General features: G+C 41.9%; 1 protein-coding gene across 2 annotated transcripts in view; it reads left to right on the top strand.

Moving 5' to 3' along the window:
• Window positions 1-18,099, top strand: part of dnajb13 (DnaJ heat shock protein family (Hsp40) member B13) — a 35,840-nt gene extending 17,741 nt beyond the window's left edge. The window contains exons 5-8 of one of the 2 annotated variants that reach the window (XM_055636578.1): window positions 3,824-3,937; window positions 9,629-9,742; window positions 14,746-14,822; window positions 17,831-18,099. In XM_055636578.1, the coding sequence (XP_055492553.1) occupies window positions 3,824-3,937; window positions 9,629-9,742; window positions 14,746-14,822; window positions 17,831-17,984 (459 nt within the window). In that variant the 3' untranslated portion in view covers window positions 17,985-18,099. The remainder of the gene's footprint in view (window positions 1-3,823; window positions 3,938-9,628; window positions 9,743-14,745; window positions 14,823-17,830) is intronic. The other variant, XM_055636579.1, reaches the window with a different exon arrangement.
• Window positions 18,100-20,550: the final 2,451 nt, after the last annotated feature.

Raw genomic sequence — 20,550 nt, 5'->3', positions numbered from 1 at the left:
CAATGGTATGCTGGAGTCACCGTTCACCAGAAATTCAACTGGACTATCCACATACATGCTGTAGCCGCAAGAGCAAGTCTGAGAGGTGGGTGGCATTCTGCTGTGCTTGAGTCATCTTTTGACATTTAAGACTTCCCATATCTACCAGACACATCTTCAAACTGCACTGCAGTTAACAGCCCAGGCTAATCTGATAGAAACCCCAAACCCAAGATTTATTCTACTGAGATGGACAAGCGCACCATGCTGCTGGAAACGTCACCACTCACTGGTTCCCCTCAAAGTCACACCTCATCCTGACTTGGAATTAATTGTTGGTTCTTCCATCAATGCCGGGTATGCATCATACAGTTTACCACCCAAAAACACTGTTGATGTACCTTCACCAGAAGGAGCTTATTGATTCAAGAAGATAGTCTATTGCCTCTATCTCAAGGTCAAGCAAGGATGAGGAAAGTTTTGGTCTTGCCAACGATGGCCGCATCCCAAAATTGAATTAATGAGAAACACACAGATGTTAGACAATGATTGTCTCCAACAAGAAAGAGTCTAATCTCCTCTTTGGCATTCATCAGCATGTCCAGTGCCAGGTTCCCCAGAATCAACATCTAGAGCTGTAGCTCACAATCTTTTTCATCCAAATATAAATCAAACATTAGGACCGACTGCTCATATTTTAAGATAGCCTGATAAATGAACTGATAATTATGACAAAATTATTTAAGTTTTCAAAATATTTTATGTTGGCTTTGCGGCTAATAATCACAAAATTAAAATCAAAAAAATAAATGAAAACAAATGTAATGAAATAAAAGACTCACAATGAATATTCCCATGGCATTGAATGCTCTTATATAACCATATAACAATTACAGCACGGAAACAGGCCATCTCGGCCCTACAAGTCCGTGCCGAACAAATTTTTTTCCCCTTAGTCCCACCTGCCTGCACTCATACCATAACCCTCCATTCCCTTCTCATCCATATGCCTATCCAATTTATTTTTAAATGATACCAATGAACCTGCCCCCACCACTTCCACTGGGAGCTCATTCCACACTGCTACCACTCTCTGCGTAAAGAAGTTCCCCCTCATATTACCCCTAAACTTCTGTCCCTTAATTCTGAAGTCATGTCTACCTAACCATCCTTGGTTGCTGAACCTTGCCCAATAGCTGCACGGCTGCACATTCACCATTTCAACAACTTTTGCCTGAATTTTCCATAGTTTAAATAGAAAATGGACCCCCACTTGGCTCAGTTCCAATCATTTCCAGTCCAATAGTGGGCTGCGACTGGAGATTGGGAACCAGTCACATAAAAACTCTGATGTAACATCAATAGATAATTTTCAATAGATGCAGGCCATTCGGCCCTTCGAGCTAGCACCGCATTCACTGTGATCATGGCTGATCATCCACAATCAGTACCCCGTTCCTGCCTTCTCTCCATATCCCTTGACTCCACTATCTTTAAGAGCTCTATCTAACTCTCTCCTGAAAGCATCCAGATAATCGGCTCTCTGAGGCAGAGAATTCCACAGATTCACAACTCTCTGTGTGAAAAAAAAATGTCCTCATCTCCGTTCTAAATGGCCTACCCCTTATTCTTAAACTGTGGCCCCTGATTCTGGACTCCCCCAACATTGGGAACATGTTTCCTGCTTCTGGCGTGTCCAATCCCTTAATAATCTTATGTGTTTCAATGAGATTCCCTCTCATCCTTCTAAATTCCAGTGTATACAAGCCCAGTCACTCCATTCTTTCAACATATGACAGTCCTGCCATCCTGGGAATTAACCTTGTGAACCTACGCTGTACTCCCTCAATAGCAAGAATGTCCTTCCACAAATTAGGAGACCAAAACTGCACACAATACTCCAGGTGTGGTCTCACCAGGGCCCTGTACAACTGCAGAAGGACATCTTTGCTCCAATACTCAACTCCTCTTGTTATGAAAGCCAACATGCCATTCGCTTTCTTGCTGCTGTACCTGCATGCCCACTCACCCAACCTGTCCAAGTCATCCTGCATTCTCATAGCATCTTCCTCACAGTTCACACTGCCACCCAGCTTTGTGTCATCTGCAAATTTGCTAATGTTACTTTGAATCTCTTCATCCAAATCATTGATGTATATTGTAAATAGCTACGTTCCCAGCACCGACCGAGCCTTCCGGTACCCCATTAGTCACTGCCTGCCATTCTGAAAGGGACCTGTTAATCCCTACTTTTTGTTTCCTGTCTGCCAACCAATTTTCTATCCATGTCAGCACCCTACTCCCATTACCATGTGCCCTAATTTTGCCCAATAATCTCCTATGTGGGACCTTATCAAATGCTTTCTGAAAGTCCAATTACACCTACATCCACTGTCTCTCCCTTGTCCATTTTCCCAGTTACATCCTCAAAAAATTCTAGAAGATTAGTCAAGCATGATTTCCCCTTCGTAAATCCATGCTGACTCGGACCGATCCTGTTACTGCTATCCAAATGTGCGGCTATTTCATCTTTTATGATTGACTCCAACATCTTCCCCACTACCGATGTCAGGCTAACTGATCTATAATTCCCTGTTTTCTCCCTCCCTCTCTTAAATAAGTGGGATAACATTAGCTACCCTCCAATCCACAGGAAATGATCCTGAATCTACAGAACATTGGAAAATGATCACCAATTTGTCCACAATTTCTAGAGCCACCTCCTTAAGTACCCTGGGATGCAAACCGTCAGGCCCTGGGGATTTATCAGCCTTCAGTCCCATCAGTCTACCAACACCATCTCCTGACTAATGAGAATTCCTTTCAGTTCCTCCGTCACCATAGGCTCCGTCATGTCAGAGGCTGAGAAATTTCCAGTGAGTGATTCACAACCTGACTCTTCAAAGCCTTTTCACGATTTAAAGTTCTGTGCAACACCATCTGTGTGATAGCAACCTGTATGATTGACACTTCATCACTCATCCTAGACATTCAATCATTCCACCACTGCGGCAACGTTGCTGCAATCCACACCATCTGCAAAATACACTGCGGTAACTTGTCAATTTTCTTCAATAACCCCTTCCAAATCTGGAACTTGCATCAGCCAGTAGGAGAAAGGCTACAGGTGAGTGCTATCGCCTGAAAAGTCATAAGATAAAAGTTTGGAGTAGAATTAGGCCATTCGGCCCATCAAGACTACTCCGTCATTCAATCATGGTTGATCTATCTCTCTCTCCTAACCCCATTCACCTGCCTTCTCCTCATAACCTCTGACCCCGTACTGATCAAGAATATATCTATCTCTGCCTTAAATCTATGCTTTTAATTCTTTCTCATCTCCTTCCTAAAAGACCATCCTTTAATTCTGAGGCTATGACCTCTAGTCCCAGACTCTTCCACTAGAGGAAACATCCTCTCCACATCCACTCTATCCAAGCCTTTCACTTTTCTGTATGTTTCAATGAGGTCCCCCCTCATTTTTCTAAAATGAAATCTTATGTAGTCACACCTAAACCTGACATGAAAATCAGTCAATGTTCCTTTATTGTTGCTATTTATTTGGCACACAGCAGCACATAAAGAATTTGAGTCACCACCATCATCTCAAGGCTGCAAGGGATAGGTGTTAAATGTTGGCTTTGCAAATGAAGCCCACTTGCAGAGATCGAATAGAGAAGTCACTTAGCATAAAATCTCATACATTTGCCTATTCTCTCTATGGATACATTGAATTTTTAGAGGCCTGGGTATGTGTTTATCGTCTGACTAAATACTGATTATAATTGTTTTTAATTAATTTTATGCTAAAAGACAATTCATGTGGTTTGTTATTATTGAACAGGTTATGAATGAAGATGGTCACACGTCAAGTATTAAGGATAAAATCCTAACCATTCAAGTTAAACCAGGCTGGTTGTCAGGAACCAAAATCACATTCCCACATGAAGGAGACCAGGTACTTAGAGCGTAATTGCAAATAAACGTTATAGCACCAAGCTGCTGGGGATGTACAGTCACTAGCCATTGGATGGTTGGAAAGACGATTTGGAGTAGGATTCTATAACATTAAAGACTGATTCTTAACACTCAACACTCCCACTTCCAAATGTTATTAATTTCAAAAGGGGGCCTGTGTACATATGTTTGTTCCTACAAGTGGCAGAACTAGTTTCTTCTCTTTCTCCACTTTTAGAAGAGTCATACAGTGTGGAAACAGGCCCTTCGGCCAAACTTGCCCCACACTGGCCAACATGTCCCAGCTACACCAGTCCCACTTGCCTGCGTTTGGTCCATATCCTTCCAAACCTGTCCTTTCCATGTACCTGTCAAACTGTTAAATGTTGCGATAGTCCCAGCCTCAACTACCTCCTCTGGCAGCTTGTTCCATTTCACCACCCTTTGTGTGAAAAAGTTACCCCTCAGATTCCTATCAAATCTTTTCCCCTTCACCTTAAACCTGTGTCCTCTGGTCCTCGATTCACCTGCTCTGGGAAAGAGACTCTCATCATCTACCCGATCTATTCCTCTCATGATTTTATAATGCATTGCTTTTACTTATCAGTCTTATATGGTTTTGATCCCATTCATTACGATGTGGTTACGATATGGAGTGATTTTTGTGTACTTTCCAACTTGTGGATAAATTTGATATATGGATGTCTGTGAAAAGGGAACTTTTTCATTACCCCTGGACATCCTGTATTGGTATGCTACAACATGACCTTAAAACTCTTGATTTCTTAATGGTATCTTGCTTTTCGGAGAGCAGAAAATTGTAAATGTTGCCTTGCAATTATTTTTAAAGACCTTTAGACTGTAGCTGGCAGTTATTCCTTTATTGCTTTGAGATATGGCTATGAAGCATATTGAAGTTTCCACATATTCTGATAACTCTCCAGGGGGAGGGTGTTACCGGATTAGGTGGAAACTTTAATATGCCTCATAGACGAGCCCGACTATCTCAAAGCAATAAAGGAATTTTAATTTCAATTACAAGAATACTCAGCTACATTTACTAATGAAGTCTTTTTTTTCTCAATGCATTGATTTGCTTTTTGAAAACAGTATGTCAACAGGGTCAATTACAAATGCTTTGTCCACTTTCTGAAAGAAAGTGCAATGAACCCATGTACCAACCAGGCAGTGTGACTATAGTGGTTTCACAAGGTGCTAAAGGTGAAGGAAAACTAAAATGCCATTTTGTGTTCTGTGACTGTGGATAGGCCTGTTAGCTTAACGCCTCCTTTTGACAAGATACTGGAGTCTGTAATCACGGAAGAAATAGATAGTCACTCAGAGGCGTGTAGAAACAAGGGACTGCAGATGCTGGTTTACAGAGAACAATGTTGGAGTAACTCAGCAGGTCCGGCAGCAATTCTGGAAAACAAAGATAGTTGATCTTTTGGGTTGACGAGAAGCCCAATTTAATAAACCAAGTCAATGTAGTATGAAACATAAATCATGCCAGATAAATTTGCTCAAGTTTATTGAGGATGTAATTCCTCCCATTAAGCAGAGCTGATCCATTATCTGAAGGCATTTGATAAGGTCCCACTCAAAAGGCTGGTGAACAAGATAAGAACACATGATATTGGGGAAGTGTATTACGTGGTAGAAACAGAGGGTGGTGGTGTAAGGTTATTTTTCAGACTAGTGGTGTGCTTCAGGAATTGGTGCTGGGCCCTACGGCTGTGTGTTATCTTTATCAACAATTTGAATGAGAATGGGCAAGACACAATTAGAAAGTTTACAGAATAGATGGTATCATAGACAATGAAAACAGTTATCAAGAATTATAGCGGGAGCTTGATCAGCTGGGCAAGGGCTGAGGAATGGCTAATGGAGTTTAATTCAAATAAATACAAGGTGTTGTATTTCGGAAAGTTAAACTGAGGTAGGACCTTCACAGTGAATGATAGGGCCCTAGGGAGTTTTGTGGAACAGAGGGATCTAGGAATACAAGTACATAGTTCCCTGAAAGTGACATCATAAATGTCACGGGTGTCAAAGGTTTTGGGGAGAAGGCAGGAGAATGGGGTTAGGAGGGAGTGATAGATCTGCCATGATGGAATGATGGAGTCGACTTGATGGGCCAAATGGCCTAATTTTGTTCCTATCACTTATGATCTTATTATCACGGCTAGATAGGGTGGTGAAGAAGGCTTTTGGCACACTGGCCTTCATCAGTCAGGGAATTAAGTTTAAAAGTTGGGACGTTATCTTACAGTTGTACAAGAGTTTGGCGAGGCCGCACTTGGAGTATTGTGTTTAGTTTTGATCACCCTTCTATGGAAAGATGCCATTAAGTTGGAAAGAGTGCAGAGAAGATTTATGAAGATATTACTGTGACTCGAGTGCCAGAGCTATCAGGAGAGATTGTGAAAGCTAAGACTTTATTGATTGGGGCACAGGAGGCTGAGGAGTGATCCTATATAGGTGTATAAAAACATGAAAAGAAGATAGGGTGAGTATTTTTTCACATTGCATGGATAGGGAAGATTTAGAGAGATATAGGCCATAGGCAGGCAAATTGGGTGTCTTGGTCAGCCCGGATAATTTAGGCCTAAGGGCCTGTTTCTGTGTTGTATGGGCTACATGGCTAACTGAAGATTGGTTAACACAAATTAGGTAGTCAAAATAACTAGATGTTTTTCAGGTTGGAAGAACTTAACTGGTAAAGTGCCCAAGTATAATTTCTTGGCTCTCATTTATACACAACTAATATTAATGATCTGGAAGAGAGGGCAGAGTGCAAGTTTATCAGTGACATAAATGTAGGTAGAAGGCGTGGTTGCAATGGGAATATTTAAACTCTGCAGCAGAATGTTGAGTAAGTGGGTAAAAATTTGTCAATCGAATCGAATATGGCAAAATGTCAATTCATGCACTTTGGTAAGAGATATCTAAAGGTAAAATGTTATCAAAATGGAGGAAGATTGCAGATGAGCAAAGTACAAGTGATCTAGATGTTCTTGTTTATGAATTGCAAATGTAAGCAGACAGGTGCAGAAATTCATTCAGAAGGCAAGGGAATATTAGTATTTATTGCAAGAGGGTTAGAGTTTTGAAATATGGATAAATTGTTACAACTAGACAGGGTATGTTGTGGGGCCACAATTGGAGAATGCACACTTATTTGGTCCCCTTATTGAAAAAAGGTTCCACTGGCATTGGAAGCAGTCCAAAAGAGATATATATGGTTAATTTCTGCGATGAGAGGGTTGTCTCCTCATGGGCAGCTGAAGAAATTGTATCTATAATCTTTGGAATTTATAAAAATAAAGGCTGATTTTCATTGAAACATATATGACGATTCTGAGGACGCATAACAGGGTAGATGTTGAGATATTTCTACCAGTGAGAGAATCGCAAATGAGGGGACATCTTTGCAAGATTAAGGGGAGATCATTTAAATTTAAAACTGAGGTGCATGGGAACTTTACACAAAGTGGTGAATCTCTTCAATTCTCTTTCTCGGAGGGTTGTGGAGGATAAATCATTGGAGCTATTCAAAGAGGAAATGGATAATTTTTGAAGGATAAGGAAATGAGGGCTATGGGGAGGTGGCAGGGAAGAGGGTATAAGGGCGGGGGTATCAGCCTTAATCTTATTGAATAGCAGACAGATTTAAGGGGCCAAGTAGCCTGTTCCTATTTTCCTATATTCATGTGTTCTCACAAAAATAGCAATCAAATGTCCTATTTTATTTTTGATTTTATCACTGATTACTCAGTAACAGAACTACAGAACTGTACAACTAAATTTATTTTTTATGACTCCTGAAAATATAAGCAGGCTTATATTTTAAATAGCCTTTTACAGGTTTTGTTTGTTTCTCCTGTGTCAAATAGTTCACAGATATTTTCCCCCACAGATCACAACGCAGTGCGAATGAATGGTGTGTTTTTGCAGCCTTAAGGAGAAATAATCTATTTCTAAGATTTTTTTTCGAGTGTCAGCTAACTATGATGCCAGCTACATCTGCCTTGACTACCACTACACTTGAGAGTCTATTGATATTCATCCTTCGTAGGCACTCAGTTAGCCAGTCATGTGACTGAGTTGCATGGAACCTGACATTCACATTCAGCTGACGTGTGCTAGCTGAAATTCAAGGCTACATATAACTTACAGTTTCTATTATTTTGTGCTACACAAATGCATAGTAATATTAAACACATGATTTTTATAGATGTTGCATAATTCTTAGTTTTCTCTCCTCTCTCATGATCCTCATTCCTTCTTTCCCCTCCCTTCATCACATGGGACTTAAAGCTTCCGCCACAATCTTCTTTCAAGCTGCAGCAGGTGACGTCATTAACAGCTCAGTTTTTTTCCCACTACTGAATCAGGGAGGTGGCTGAAGCTCTGCTCTGGGAGGAAAGCTAAATAACTTTCCCTGTGAATCCAGTGAAGCAGATAAAGAGAGCCCCGCAGTTACGCACAGAGCACTTTTCCCAGGTGCGGAATGTCATAGTTCTATGTTCTGTTGCATGCTTCCACTTTTCCCTCAGACAAGCGTCTCTAGCAATTGAAAACGATTTCCACTTCCTCAATATCCAGATAGTGTACGGACTTTGGAAGGCTGTGACCAATTTCCTGGCAGCAGCCATAACCCATTCATCATGTGCCAGTCCAGTTTGCTGACTTTGTTTCATTTAAGTAGTTTCACAAGAGACAAGGGTACCCACTTCCAGCTCTGCCAGACCCCTAGACAGAATTTTGGAGTGGATTTGTAATGGCTGCCTTGTCATCAGCAGAAACATTATAAAGTAAATATGTTTTATTCTCAAGCAATATTCTTACTGCCTGAACTATTAAAGCTACAAATTGATTTGAAATGCACTGTTCTGTTTTTTTGCACTATTTGAATATTCAAGTAGTGCAAAACAAAACAGAGCAGAGCATTTCAGATCAATTTACAGCTTTAACTCTGAGGTGGTTTAATGTTTTTGCTAGCCAACGGTGTTGAGAGGAATGGACCTAATATAGGTGGATGGAATTAAAATAGAGATCAGTGACCAATCAATGTGAGAATAGGTGTAAGCAATTGAATTGCCTCTTTCTGTTCCCATTTTTCTGTGTTTGAGCATTTCTGCAATGTCCTACGTGCTAGACTTCTACCTGACCACTTCAAAGGTGAGTTCCTTCACCTAGAATCCTACCTGTCAGTTGCAGGACTGACTAAGCCACCATGATTGGCCTTCCAGATCCCAAGAACACAAGTTAAAGTAAACGGAAAACCCAAGTGACAGGCTGCGAACCTTATTAAGGAAAATCTAGGCTAATAGGCTTGGCGGCCTTAAAGTGGGGCCACTAAAGTAAGCATAACACCGATGATAACTGGCAATACATCTGATTTAATAAAATAAACTTATATCATGAGTATTACATGCTATGTGGGACAATACCATCAAAGATGCAGTGTAAGCCCAGATCAATGTACTCCTATATTCTGGCAGTCGGATGTCAAGGCAGCTTGGTAATCAGTTGTCTAAATGACCTGTATTTATAAGTTGGTTAAATGATAGAATAATTCATGCAATAAGATCCATTAAATAATGTTTAGAAGCATTATGAAACAATTATGACATTTAACCCCTTTTTCGTATTGGTTAATAAGAATTGTTACTTTTGTGTCATGCAGGGTCCAAATAATATTCCATCAGACATAATATTCATTGTGAAAGAGAAATCACATCCGTGGTTCTGTCGAGACAAAAATGATCTAATCTTCTCTGTTCCTATATCATTGGCAAAGGTACGTAGAATTTCCAGTAGATTGGAAGTGTGAATGTGACCTACATTATGACCAGAGAATCGATGTATATATCTCAGTCCAGAATATGGTTTTACAAATGGCCTCAACCATTTATCTTTTATTTGGGTCAATATTATCAATGGTATTACCTGTAAGTCAACTTTTAAAAAGCTTACAGAGATATGGAAGGGTGAAAAAAATACATCAAAGGGGGCGAAGGTCAAGGAAAACGTAGAAGCGTTGTTAGATCGGGAAAGGTAACGGCGAAACATACAAAGATAACATTTAATCAGGAGGACAGTCAGACTAGTCGGAGAACTAGGATGGGGGAGGGATGGAAAAAGTGGGAAAGTAAGGGTTACTTGAAGTCAGAGAAGTTAATATTCATATCGCTGGGTTGTAAGCCGCCCAAGCAAAATATGAGGTGCTGTTCCTCCGATTTGCATTCCCTAAAGGCCCTGTCCCACTTACGTGTCCTTGGCATGCAAATTACGCGACCTCGTCGTCGTGTTGAGGTGCACGGGCATCGTGTGGCCGCGCGAGGCCGGTCCCACTTAGAAACGCCCAAGACCCTGGCGCTGCGCAACGTCTCACCTCCAACAGCAGCAGAAGCAGGCAAACGATCATCGAGCTCGGCCTGTGGCTCACGGCAATTGCGGTCCAGATCTGCCCTCACTTCTACTCCCATAGCGGGGCCAAGAAAATTGAAGATAGACACAAAATGCAGGAGTAACTCAGTGGGACCGGCAGACGGGTGTGTAGGCGCATGAAGCCGCGTGTGACCTTCGCGGGACTGTCGCGCCTTAACGCGACCAAGAGGTCGCGTAATTAGCGTGCCAAAGGCACGTAAGTGGGACAGCGGCTTTCCTCTGACAGTGGACAGAAATGTCAATATGGGAATGGGAAGGGGAGTTAAACCGGGAGATCATGTAGCTTTAGGCAGAATGAGCAGAGATGTTCAGCAAAACTATCGTTGAGCCTGCGCTTGGTCTCGCCGATTCATAGGAGTCCACGCCTGGAACAGTAGATACAGTAGATGAGGTTGGAGGAGGTGCAAGTGAACCTTTGCCTCACCTGAAAAGACTGTTGGGGTCTTTGGACGGAGTCGAGCGACAGGTGATGCATCCCCTGCGGTTGCAGGGAAAGTACCTGGGGAGGCGCTGGTTTGGGTGGGAAGGGATGAGTTAACCAGGGAGTTGCGGATGGAAAGATGTGGCTAATGCTGGGATCCCATTGGAGGTGGCAAAAATGATCGGAGGATTATGTGCTCTATGATGGCTGATGGGTTGAAAGGTTACTTGCTGAGGTCACTTGAAAGGTAACCCACTGAGTGACTCCAACATTTTATGAGTATCTACAAAGGATTTTTCCATTTTTCCATTTCCTCACCATATAAATACATGTCTGTCTTCATTGAAGAAGGCACAGAAATACATCACAGGAATAGTTGAGAAAGTCAGATCTGAAGTGAATGTATTTGTGTTCCATTCGTGGCCATAGTGCTGAGTCTAATGATAAAGCCAGCACATGATCGCCAGCTCAGGTCTGACGTCTTTGCTGTAAATTGCAGAAGTGGAAATAAAATACAGACTGTGCTATGAAGAGGATTCAGAGGGTTGATATTTTGGCCTCATAACTTAAAATGTGCAGTCATCATGAAAAAGAATTAAAAATCAGTATAGAAAATTTAAAAATTAAAAGCTGGCAAAAGTTTTCATGAAATTGTCAGAACATTGCAAAAACCACAACTAGTTTAGGATCTCCTCAGCTGGTTTAGCCTAAATATGACTCCACTCCAAGCCAATGTTGTTGCCTCTTAACTTCCCCTTAAAGGGATTTGGAACCCCAGAAGCATCAAACCCAGAAAAAATGACCACTATAAAAAAAAGTGTTAAACTAAAGGAAAGTGATGTTTTGTGTCATGGGAATAGCAGGCACTGAAATATGTTTGGTTAATAGAGCTCAAACAATATAGTCTGCAGCTGAGTTATGCCACACAGAGAGCCAAGTTGTTATTCATTTGTTCAGAGCATGTGAATATTGCAGGCAAGGGTGCATTTCCAATTTTAAATTGCTATTTCAAAGGCCAGTTAAGAATCACTAGTGATTCTAGAGCCACATATAGGTCAGAGCAAGTAGGGCAGGCGATTTCCTTCCCTGACAGGTATTTGTGAACCCATTGGGCTTTTACAACAATGCAATGTTTTTAGGGTCACAGTTACAAAAATAGTATTTTAAGTTCAGATTTATTTAAGCGCTTGCATTTAAATTCCCTAGTACCCAATTGAAGTTATCTCCAGATCAGTAGTCCAGATTTCAGAATATTCATCCAGTAATTGAATAAACTATGTCACACAGTGGGGCAAATATTATTCAGTTATAATGCATTTGTGCAGGAGTAATTCCTGATATCGGTACAGAACAGGTATCTCGAATTGCTGCTAAGTAAGAGAAACATTAGGGGTTCTGATTAATGATCTGTAATCGGTAGCAGGGAATTGCTGTGAAAACAAATAGACCGTCAAATCTTTAACCAGGGCAGTTGAATAGCTAGAATTTTCTGTCCAGTTTTCCATAAGATCATAAGACATAGGAGCAGAATTAGGTCCTTCAGCCCATTGAGTCTACTCCACCATTCAATCATGGCTGTTCTATATTTCCCTCTCAACCCCATTTTCCTGCCTTCTCCCATAACCATTGACACCCTTCCCAATCAATTCCCCGCTTTAGAAATACTCAATGTCTTGGCCTCCACAGCTCTCTGTGGCACTGAATTCCACAGATTCACGACCCCTTGGCTAAATCACCTTACACAGCTGGAAAATATGAAGTTCCAATGAAAACCTATGACAATGGATTTCTTGGGAGTTTGAGATGATAAGATTATGTTTTCTGAATTTATAAACCAATTTGATCCTGACTAAATCTAGGGGATTACTGGATTCTTAGTTCAAAGACTGAAATATTGAGTTAGTGTGGGTGACACTTTCACTAAGTATTCACCCACCCATCCCATTTGGCAACTCCTCCCCTATCTGTGGAAGAGCCTGCAGTTCCAACATTGGCTTCATTAGCTACCTCAGAAACCTGAATGAAAATATATTCCTTGTTTCCGAGGAACTGCTAAAACCAAAGAGAAGAAGGAAAAGTCTTTGATTTGCAGACGAGCAACATAAGATCTCTTCCTTTCCCACCATCCAGAGATCCAAACACTCCTGTAAAGTGAAGCAGTGATTAATTTCTGCTACTAACTTAGTGTGCTTCATTTGGTATTCTCCTTTGTATTGGAGAAACTAAACACTGATTAGGTGACTGATTTTCAGAGCTCCTCTTTAGTCTGCAGTGGTGACTCTGGACTTCAAATTGTCTATTGCTTTAATTCTCCATCCACTCCCTTCTCTAATCACTTTTTCCGCATCTTACTCTATTCCAACAACATCTAATATAAGCGTCAAAGATTCTAATATAAGCGTCAAAGCATCTCATCTCCTGACCAAACAAATCGCAGTCCTTGAGATAGACACAAAAAGCTGGAGTAACTCAGCGGGTCAGACAGCATCTCTGGAGAAAAGGAACAGGTGATGTTTCGGGTAGAGATACTTCTTCCGTCCTTGGGACTGGGAAATGAATTCAACACTTAACTAACCTTTCCATTTTATACCAGAACTGGCCAGTTCTGCTGAAAGGTCATTAAGATGTAGCAATAAATCTGTGTTTCTTTTTCCATGAATCCTGCCCGACCTAATAACCTTTTCCCAGCATCTTTTCAGATTTCCAGCTTCAGCAATGGTCGATACCTCACAGATCCAGCTTTGTTTCACTCGTTTGTCTGTCATCTTTCAACTCCCTATTTAAATCTCAGGCAGATAGATCAGCTTCACCACCTTCATCAGTCTCAGCCTGCATCACCTCTGTATCAAAGTCTCTCTTGGTCTCCATTATATCACCTTTGTTCATTCCACCCCACCCTCTCTGTAATTTAAAACATGCATGTATCTATCTTTGCCAAGTTCTGATGAAAATATAGTGAGATTAAATATTAATTATTTTCCTCGCTTCACAACTCGTCAGGCCTATTGATAAGTTGCAACATTTTCTATTCACATTGTCTGGTATGGGACTATAAAATACTGAGCAGGTCAGAAGCCTTGGCTGGTATTTCTTTTTCTCAACAATATTCTCTTTGCTTGGAGACACTCGGGTCAACTGACATATCCCATTATCAATCATGTCTGAAGAAGTTAGATAGCATAGTATGAGATCAGATTTTCCTGAATCTATATAGAATATAAATCATTAATGGCACTCCTTTATATCCTATTTTAAGAAGTGTAGGATCTTGAAACTACTTAGAATTCTAATTAAATAGCCCAATATGAAATACGAAATTAAATTTAGATGTGCATAAACCAAGGTAAAGTTAGACATTATACCAGCTCCAAGTGCTTCTATTAACATTGTGACTGAGAGCAGGAAGACACCATGTGGTAAGGCTCAATGAATGAACACAAACTAGGTATTCTACCCATCCTGAAGGCCATTAGTGATCGATTATCACATGTCATGTCATTTACCAAAAAAAAACCCTTTGGTGTTTATATAATTTTAATGCATGTGACCCTAGATGAGAGAAAAGAGCAAAACCAATTGGGGTTTGTCCAGAGTGTTATGCTGTAATCCTGCTAGAAATCATATACTGTATATACATACATAAATGTTGCATGAGAACCGGATCAAATTTAGCTGTGGTCACCACTCCCTATTAATCTATCTATCTATACTGATAAGGCATAAATGCAAAGATTAGATTGAGAAACTGGAAGTTGTTGGCATCCATAGGATTGTGATCCAGCATGCACAAGTGTAATAACTGCAGTGTATAAAAACAGAGAATTATCAACTTTCCAATAAATATTACAGCAGTTGAATGACACTATTGTTTACACTTTCAGCTTTTGCACAATTCATGAGTTTTAATCATTCATGATGAATTTGGATTTCAGGCTTTAACAGGTCATACTGTGGAAATTGAGACTCTGGATGACAGGTTCCTCAGCATTCCAATCAATGATATTGTCCAGTAAGTATTCACACTATGTTATTGTTGGCCACTTGCCAGCCAACCTATCTAATTATTGCCACATTTGAATGGTTGCTCCCGACACCGTTTACCACACCTCCAAGGCTGGTCATCCTTAGCTAATTTTGAAATTTCATTCTGTATTTTACTTTGCAAATTAATCGTATATATATCGGCTACCCTGATGCTAAGGGAACACCATTGTATTATCTGATCACAAACATCTCCAGTTGAAATGTTTCTAGTCTCTTTGCAGATTTGCTTTCATCTCTTTCTTCCTCCCTGGGTTTGAAGGCCTATAAAATACTGCTTGTGGTAGGATCACATTCTTTTTGCTTTTCAGCACCAACCAGATAAATTCTACCCTCTCAAATCTGCTTTACCTAAATATTTACTGAAAATTGTGAATTTTGAATTAGCTGGGGACCCCAGCTACTTACAATATATATTAATGATTTGGACGAGGGAATTGAATGCAACATCTCCAATTTTGCGGATGACAAGAAGCTGGGGGGCAGTGTTAGCTGTGAGGAGGATGCTAGGAGGCTGCAGGATGACTTGGATAGGCTGGGTGAGTGGGAAAATGCATGGCAGATGCAGTATAATGTGGATAAATGTGAGGTTATCCACTTTGGTGGCAAAAACAGGAAAGTAGACTATTATCTGAATGGTGGCCGATTAGGGAAGGGGGAGATGCAACGAGACCTGCGTGTCATGGTACACCAGTCATTGAAAGTAGGCATGCAGGTGCAGCAGGCAGTGAAGAAAGCGAATGATATGTTAGCATTCATAGCAAAAGGATTTGAGTATAGGAGCAGGGAGGTTCTACTGCAGTTGTACAGGGTCTTGGTGAGACCACACCTGGAGTATTGCGCACAGTTTTGGTCTCCTAATCTGAGGAAAGACATTCTTGCCATTGAGAGAGTACAGAGAAGGATCACCAGACTGATTCCTGGGATGTCAGGACTTTCATATGAAGAAAGACTGGATAGACTCGGCTTGTACTCGCTATAATTTAGAAGATTGAGGGGGGATCTTATAGAAACTTACAAAATTCTTAAGGGGTTGGACAGGCTAGATGCAGGAAGATTGTTCCCAATGTTGGGGAAGTCCAGAACAAGGGGTCGCAGTTTAAGGATAAAGGGGAAATCTTTTAGGACTGAGATGAGAAAAACATTTTTTACACAGAGAGTGGTGAATCTCTGGAATTCTTTGCCACAGAAGGTAGTTGAGGCCAGTTCATTGGCTATATTTAAGAGGGAGTTAGATGTGGCCCTTGTGGCTAAAGGGATCATTGGGTATGGAGAGAAAGCAGGTACAGGATACCGAGTTGGATGATCAGCCATGATCATATTGAATGGTGGTGCAGGCTCAAAGGGCCGAATGGCCTACTCCTGCACCTATGTTCTATGTTTCTATGTTTAAACACCCAATTCCAACCTTTTTTACTTCATTCTCATTTCCATTTACACCATTGTTTGTTCGGCAAATGTATGTTTGATGAAGTATGGTTTGATGAAGAGGCTCGACCCGAAACATCACTTATTCTTTTTCTCCAGAGATGCTGCCTGACCCGCTGATTTAATCCAGCATTTTGTGTCAATCTTCATTGTGTGTTACGTACATGCATTTCTATTCTTTTTAATCCTTCCTACCCTGCTCCTCTCTAATATGGTACTACTTTCTTCTCTCTTGCTAACCAATGCTCTCACATTTTGTACACGCCATATCCCTCTATTCAACTGTTATGAACTGTCAATTCACCACCAGTTTAGTTCTAACCTTCCGAAGCACTCTAGTGAACCTTTCCACAAGATTGGTCCCAGTCCTGAGGATGTACAATCCACTCTTTTGTTTCTGATTCCAAAGTAACTTCAATGTCCCACAGGTCCTAAGCCCTTGCTCCTGCATCATGGGTCAAACAATACATTGCTTTTCTTCCTATTTCTACCCTTACTACTACGTGTAATCCAGAGACATACTCCTTCAACGTTATACTTTTAAACTTCCTTTCTATCTCCTGAAAATCTGGTGATTAAACCTCAAAACCACAATGCCCAACCTCTATATTATTGATACCACATACAGTAAGGTCTGTTTGCCCACCATCTATCTAAATCTATATATTAAAACTCTGTGGCTGCTGGCTGGCTGTGTTTCTGCCTGGTTTGTGGTTGCCAGCCTTTGATTCGTTGCTATGCCAAAGCCAGACCCAGAAACGCCGACATTTTTTCCATTTCGGTAGAGATTTCACTTTTCATTCCAAGTATCCACGCCTCATTAAATTTTGTCGTGTTTATGTACACATTTTTAATAAAATCCTTCTCCCCCCCCCCCCCACACATTTTGTCGCCTCCTGCTGGCCAGCGACCATAACGGCTGCTGGCGCCCGCATCTCTGCATTTGGTCTAGTGAAATGATAAATCGGATATATATCTTTCAGAATCCAGTTAATCTCTTGATTAAACCACTAATTTTAATTAATAATTTTAGATTCCAACTATCTGGTCTTGCTATTTCTACTGCACAACATCTCTCTTTCTCTCCGAGTGCTCCTTTCCTAAAATAGAATAGCAGAACACCCGCACCAAATTCCCCACCTAATCAAATTCCGTGTTAGTTCAAAGTAGAAACATGACTCCATTCTACTGCAGTCCTTGATATGAATTCCTTGTGTTAGCAAAAGTCTCCGGTATTTAAATATGCAAAACTTTCAAAGAACTGAATCAGCCCTTGCTGAAAATAATTACCCAGTAACCTGTTCTACCTAATCACCCAATTAATGTTGCCAAATATACTACAAGGTAGAGCTATTTCAACATCTAATGCAAAATTTAACCAACGTTTAGGAAAAGATTGTTCCTTAAATCCTTTATGATTTCCGCACCTACTAAATTCAATATGTTGCACTCAGTGAAAATGGTATATAGAATTGTGGACTCTTGCTATTTACTTGAAATTCTCAAAAACGTAGTTTATAGTAATTATTTTTTGTTTCTCCTTCATAGTCCTAAATACAGCAAGGTAGTTCCAGGAGAAGGAATGCCTTTATCCAAGGATCCAACACACAAAGGAAATCTTATCATCCAGTTTGATATCAAATTTCCAAGTAAGCTTACACCAGCAAAGAGAAAACTGATTAATCGAGCATTACATGCTTAAAGACATGGCAATAAGAAGTTATTCCCACGTCGGGCCTGGAAGATATGTTTATCCATCATTATGTACCCATAATGATGATTATTCACCAAATTAAAGCATATATATACAAAACATTCATCTTGTTTGTTTGTGAGTCTGTTTGTGTGTAATTCATGCCCTGAATTACGTCAAAACGGCACACGATAACGCTAAAACTTTTGGACCACCTTACTTACTTGTGGTTTGTTTTTTATCAAGTTTTGCTCCGATTGATGTTATATTTTCAAAGTTATTCACATTTTCACTTTACAAACTCCAGTTTGAACATTGCAATGGCATTTACAGCTATGACATCACAAAGGCATCTCATTTACATTTTAAAAAACTCGCTGTCCCCGATAAAAGCACGCTGGGCACAGACACGGATTGGGCCCGGCTCCTCCTTCCCTCTCCTCAAGACTTTCAATTATTTTTAAATGCCGTGTGTGCGATGCCGCGGGAGGGGGAGGGAGAGGCCTCCCCGCGGGCCCGGAGCAGCAGCCCCCAGACCCAGCTCAGCCTTGAACTACAGCCCAGGCTGGACAAAGACACAGACACGGACTGGACCCGGAGCCGCGCTCCTCCCTCCCCCTCCAACGGCTCCAGACCGGAATATTACATTGGAGGAACAAGGCACAATGGGTCCCACTTGGGGTAGGGAGGGGAGAGGGGTTATGGACAATGTTAACAAAGACAGGACTCCCAGTCCAATGAGATTTTTGTAACATTGTTGTAAAGAGAGGGGAAGGGGACGAGGAGAGGATTGTTGTTTAATGTTATTTAAACAGATAGAGGGAGAGGAGGGTTGTAAGGAGGGGAGAGGGGTTATGAAGGGAGGGAGTGATTGAAGGTAGGGGGAAGGAGAGGTGAGAGAGTGGGAGAGGGGAAAGATGAGGGAGGGTGAAGAGACGAAGAGTGCTGGGGGATGAGGGGAAATGAGCCGCACCTGCGCAGTTGGCGGCTATTGGTGAGTGGTGCAATATTGCGTTGGGGGAACGGGTTGTGTTGGGGTAATGGGTTGTTTTGGGGGAACGGGTGAGTGGTGCAATTTTGCGTTGGGGGAACGGGTTGTGTTGGGGGAACAGGTGAGTGGTGGAATATTGCTTTGGGGGAATGGGGCCCAACGGGTCCCACTTGGTCTAGTGTGTTTATAAATTTTAATTAAATTTGTTATCAAAGTTTCCTATCTGTTTATAATCTGAAACATTTCCTCCAAGTAATGGGTGTCATTGTTATTTCATCAGATCCTAGTCCTACACTGTTGGGAAAAGTAGTCATCCTTCTGATAAAAGATTGAAGATGATGCTATGCTCATACCTACTATTCCTTCTCAAGTCCCACTTTCACCATTTCTTTTGATTTGCAAGGTACACATTATGCAATTCTTGTTTGCAACCCCCTTCCCACAAAACTAGCCACCATCACCATGCCTGATTTTCTTTTTTTCTGCCCTTCTACTGAAGAGAGTTGAAGAGACATTTATTATCACATGCACCCATTGGTACAGTGTGATTTGAATTACCATGCAGCCATACGAATAAATAGAACACAATACATGATAGAATTTGACATGAACATTTCCACACAGCAGAGTCAAAGTTTCCCCACCGTGAGGGAAGGCAATGCAGTTCGGTCATCTTCCCCTTTGTTCATTCGTTGTCGGGACCCTCTCGCCGGGATGATTGGAGCTCTGGTGTCCGAACAGAGAACACTCTCAGCGGCTTGAAGTTTCCGAATCAGCCACTTCCTACCGGAGACCACGGCTCCCGCAGTCCACAGGCCGAGCTGGGCGGAGATTCAATGCTGGTGACCCCTGACATGAGATCCCAGGATTACGCTTTGTTAAAGTCAGCACCCCCCGCGGCTGGAAGCTCCGCAAACCACAGCTCCACGGTGTTAAACGGCCCAACACTCCGGAGCTCCACACGGCGATCCTCGGTAAGGCATTGACTGCTCCGCGTTGTCAGTAGGGACGTCGTCGAGTATAGCTGCCCTGCCTGCAACTGTTCGTCCTTTCACCCTTTTATTTTAGTGTCAAAACATTTTGTCCTGGAGGTCTTCTAGTTTTTCTATGTGGGGGGTGGGGAGCGGAAGGGGGAAACTGTTTTTCTCAGTCCCTATCTGCTCGGAGATGCGTCTTTCCTCCGAGCCGCATCTTCGCTGCCTACCAACTGGACTGGAGCGGCGTTTCCTGCCGGGACCAGCCAGAACTTCAGCTTTGGCGGCGGTGCAGTGCTGAAGCACCATCGCAGAGCGGGCGATGCCTTACCGAGAGTCACCGTGTGGTAAGCTCCAGCGTGCTGGGACTCCAACATCGCGGAGCTATGGGCGCGGAGCATCCAGCTGCGGGAGGCGCTGACTTTGAACACCGCGGAGCCCGAGATCTTTCGCCGAGATCTCTAGTGTTGGAGCTTCGACCAGCACGGCCTGTGGACTTTGGAAGCCACGGTCTCCGGTAGGAAGCGGCCGTTTCAGAATTTCAAGCCGCTGAGAGCGTTCTTCTGACGCCGGAGTTCCATCATCCCGGTGAGAGGGCCTGAAACATCGG

Source organism: Leucoraja erinacea, chromosome 6 (assembly GCF_028641065.1).
Source record: "Leucoraja erinacea ecotype New England chromosome 6, Leri_hhj_1, whole genome shotgun sequence".
NCBI classification, from domain to species: domain Eukaryota; kingdom Metazoa; phylum Chordata; class Chondrichthyes; order Rajiformes; family Rajidae; genus Leucoraja; species Leucoraja erinaceus.
This window is presented reverse-complemented; position numbering and strand designations above follow the sequence as displayed.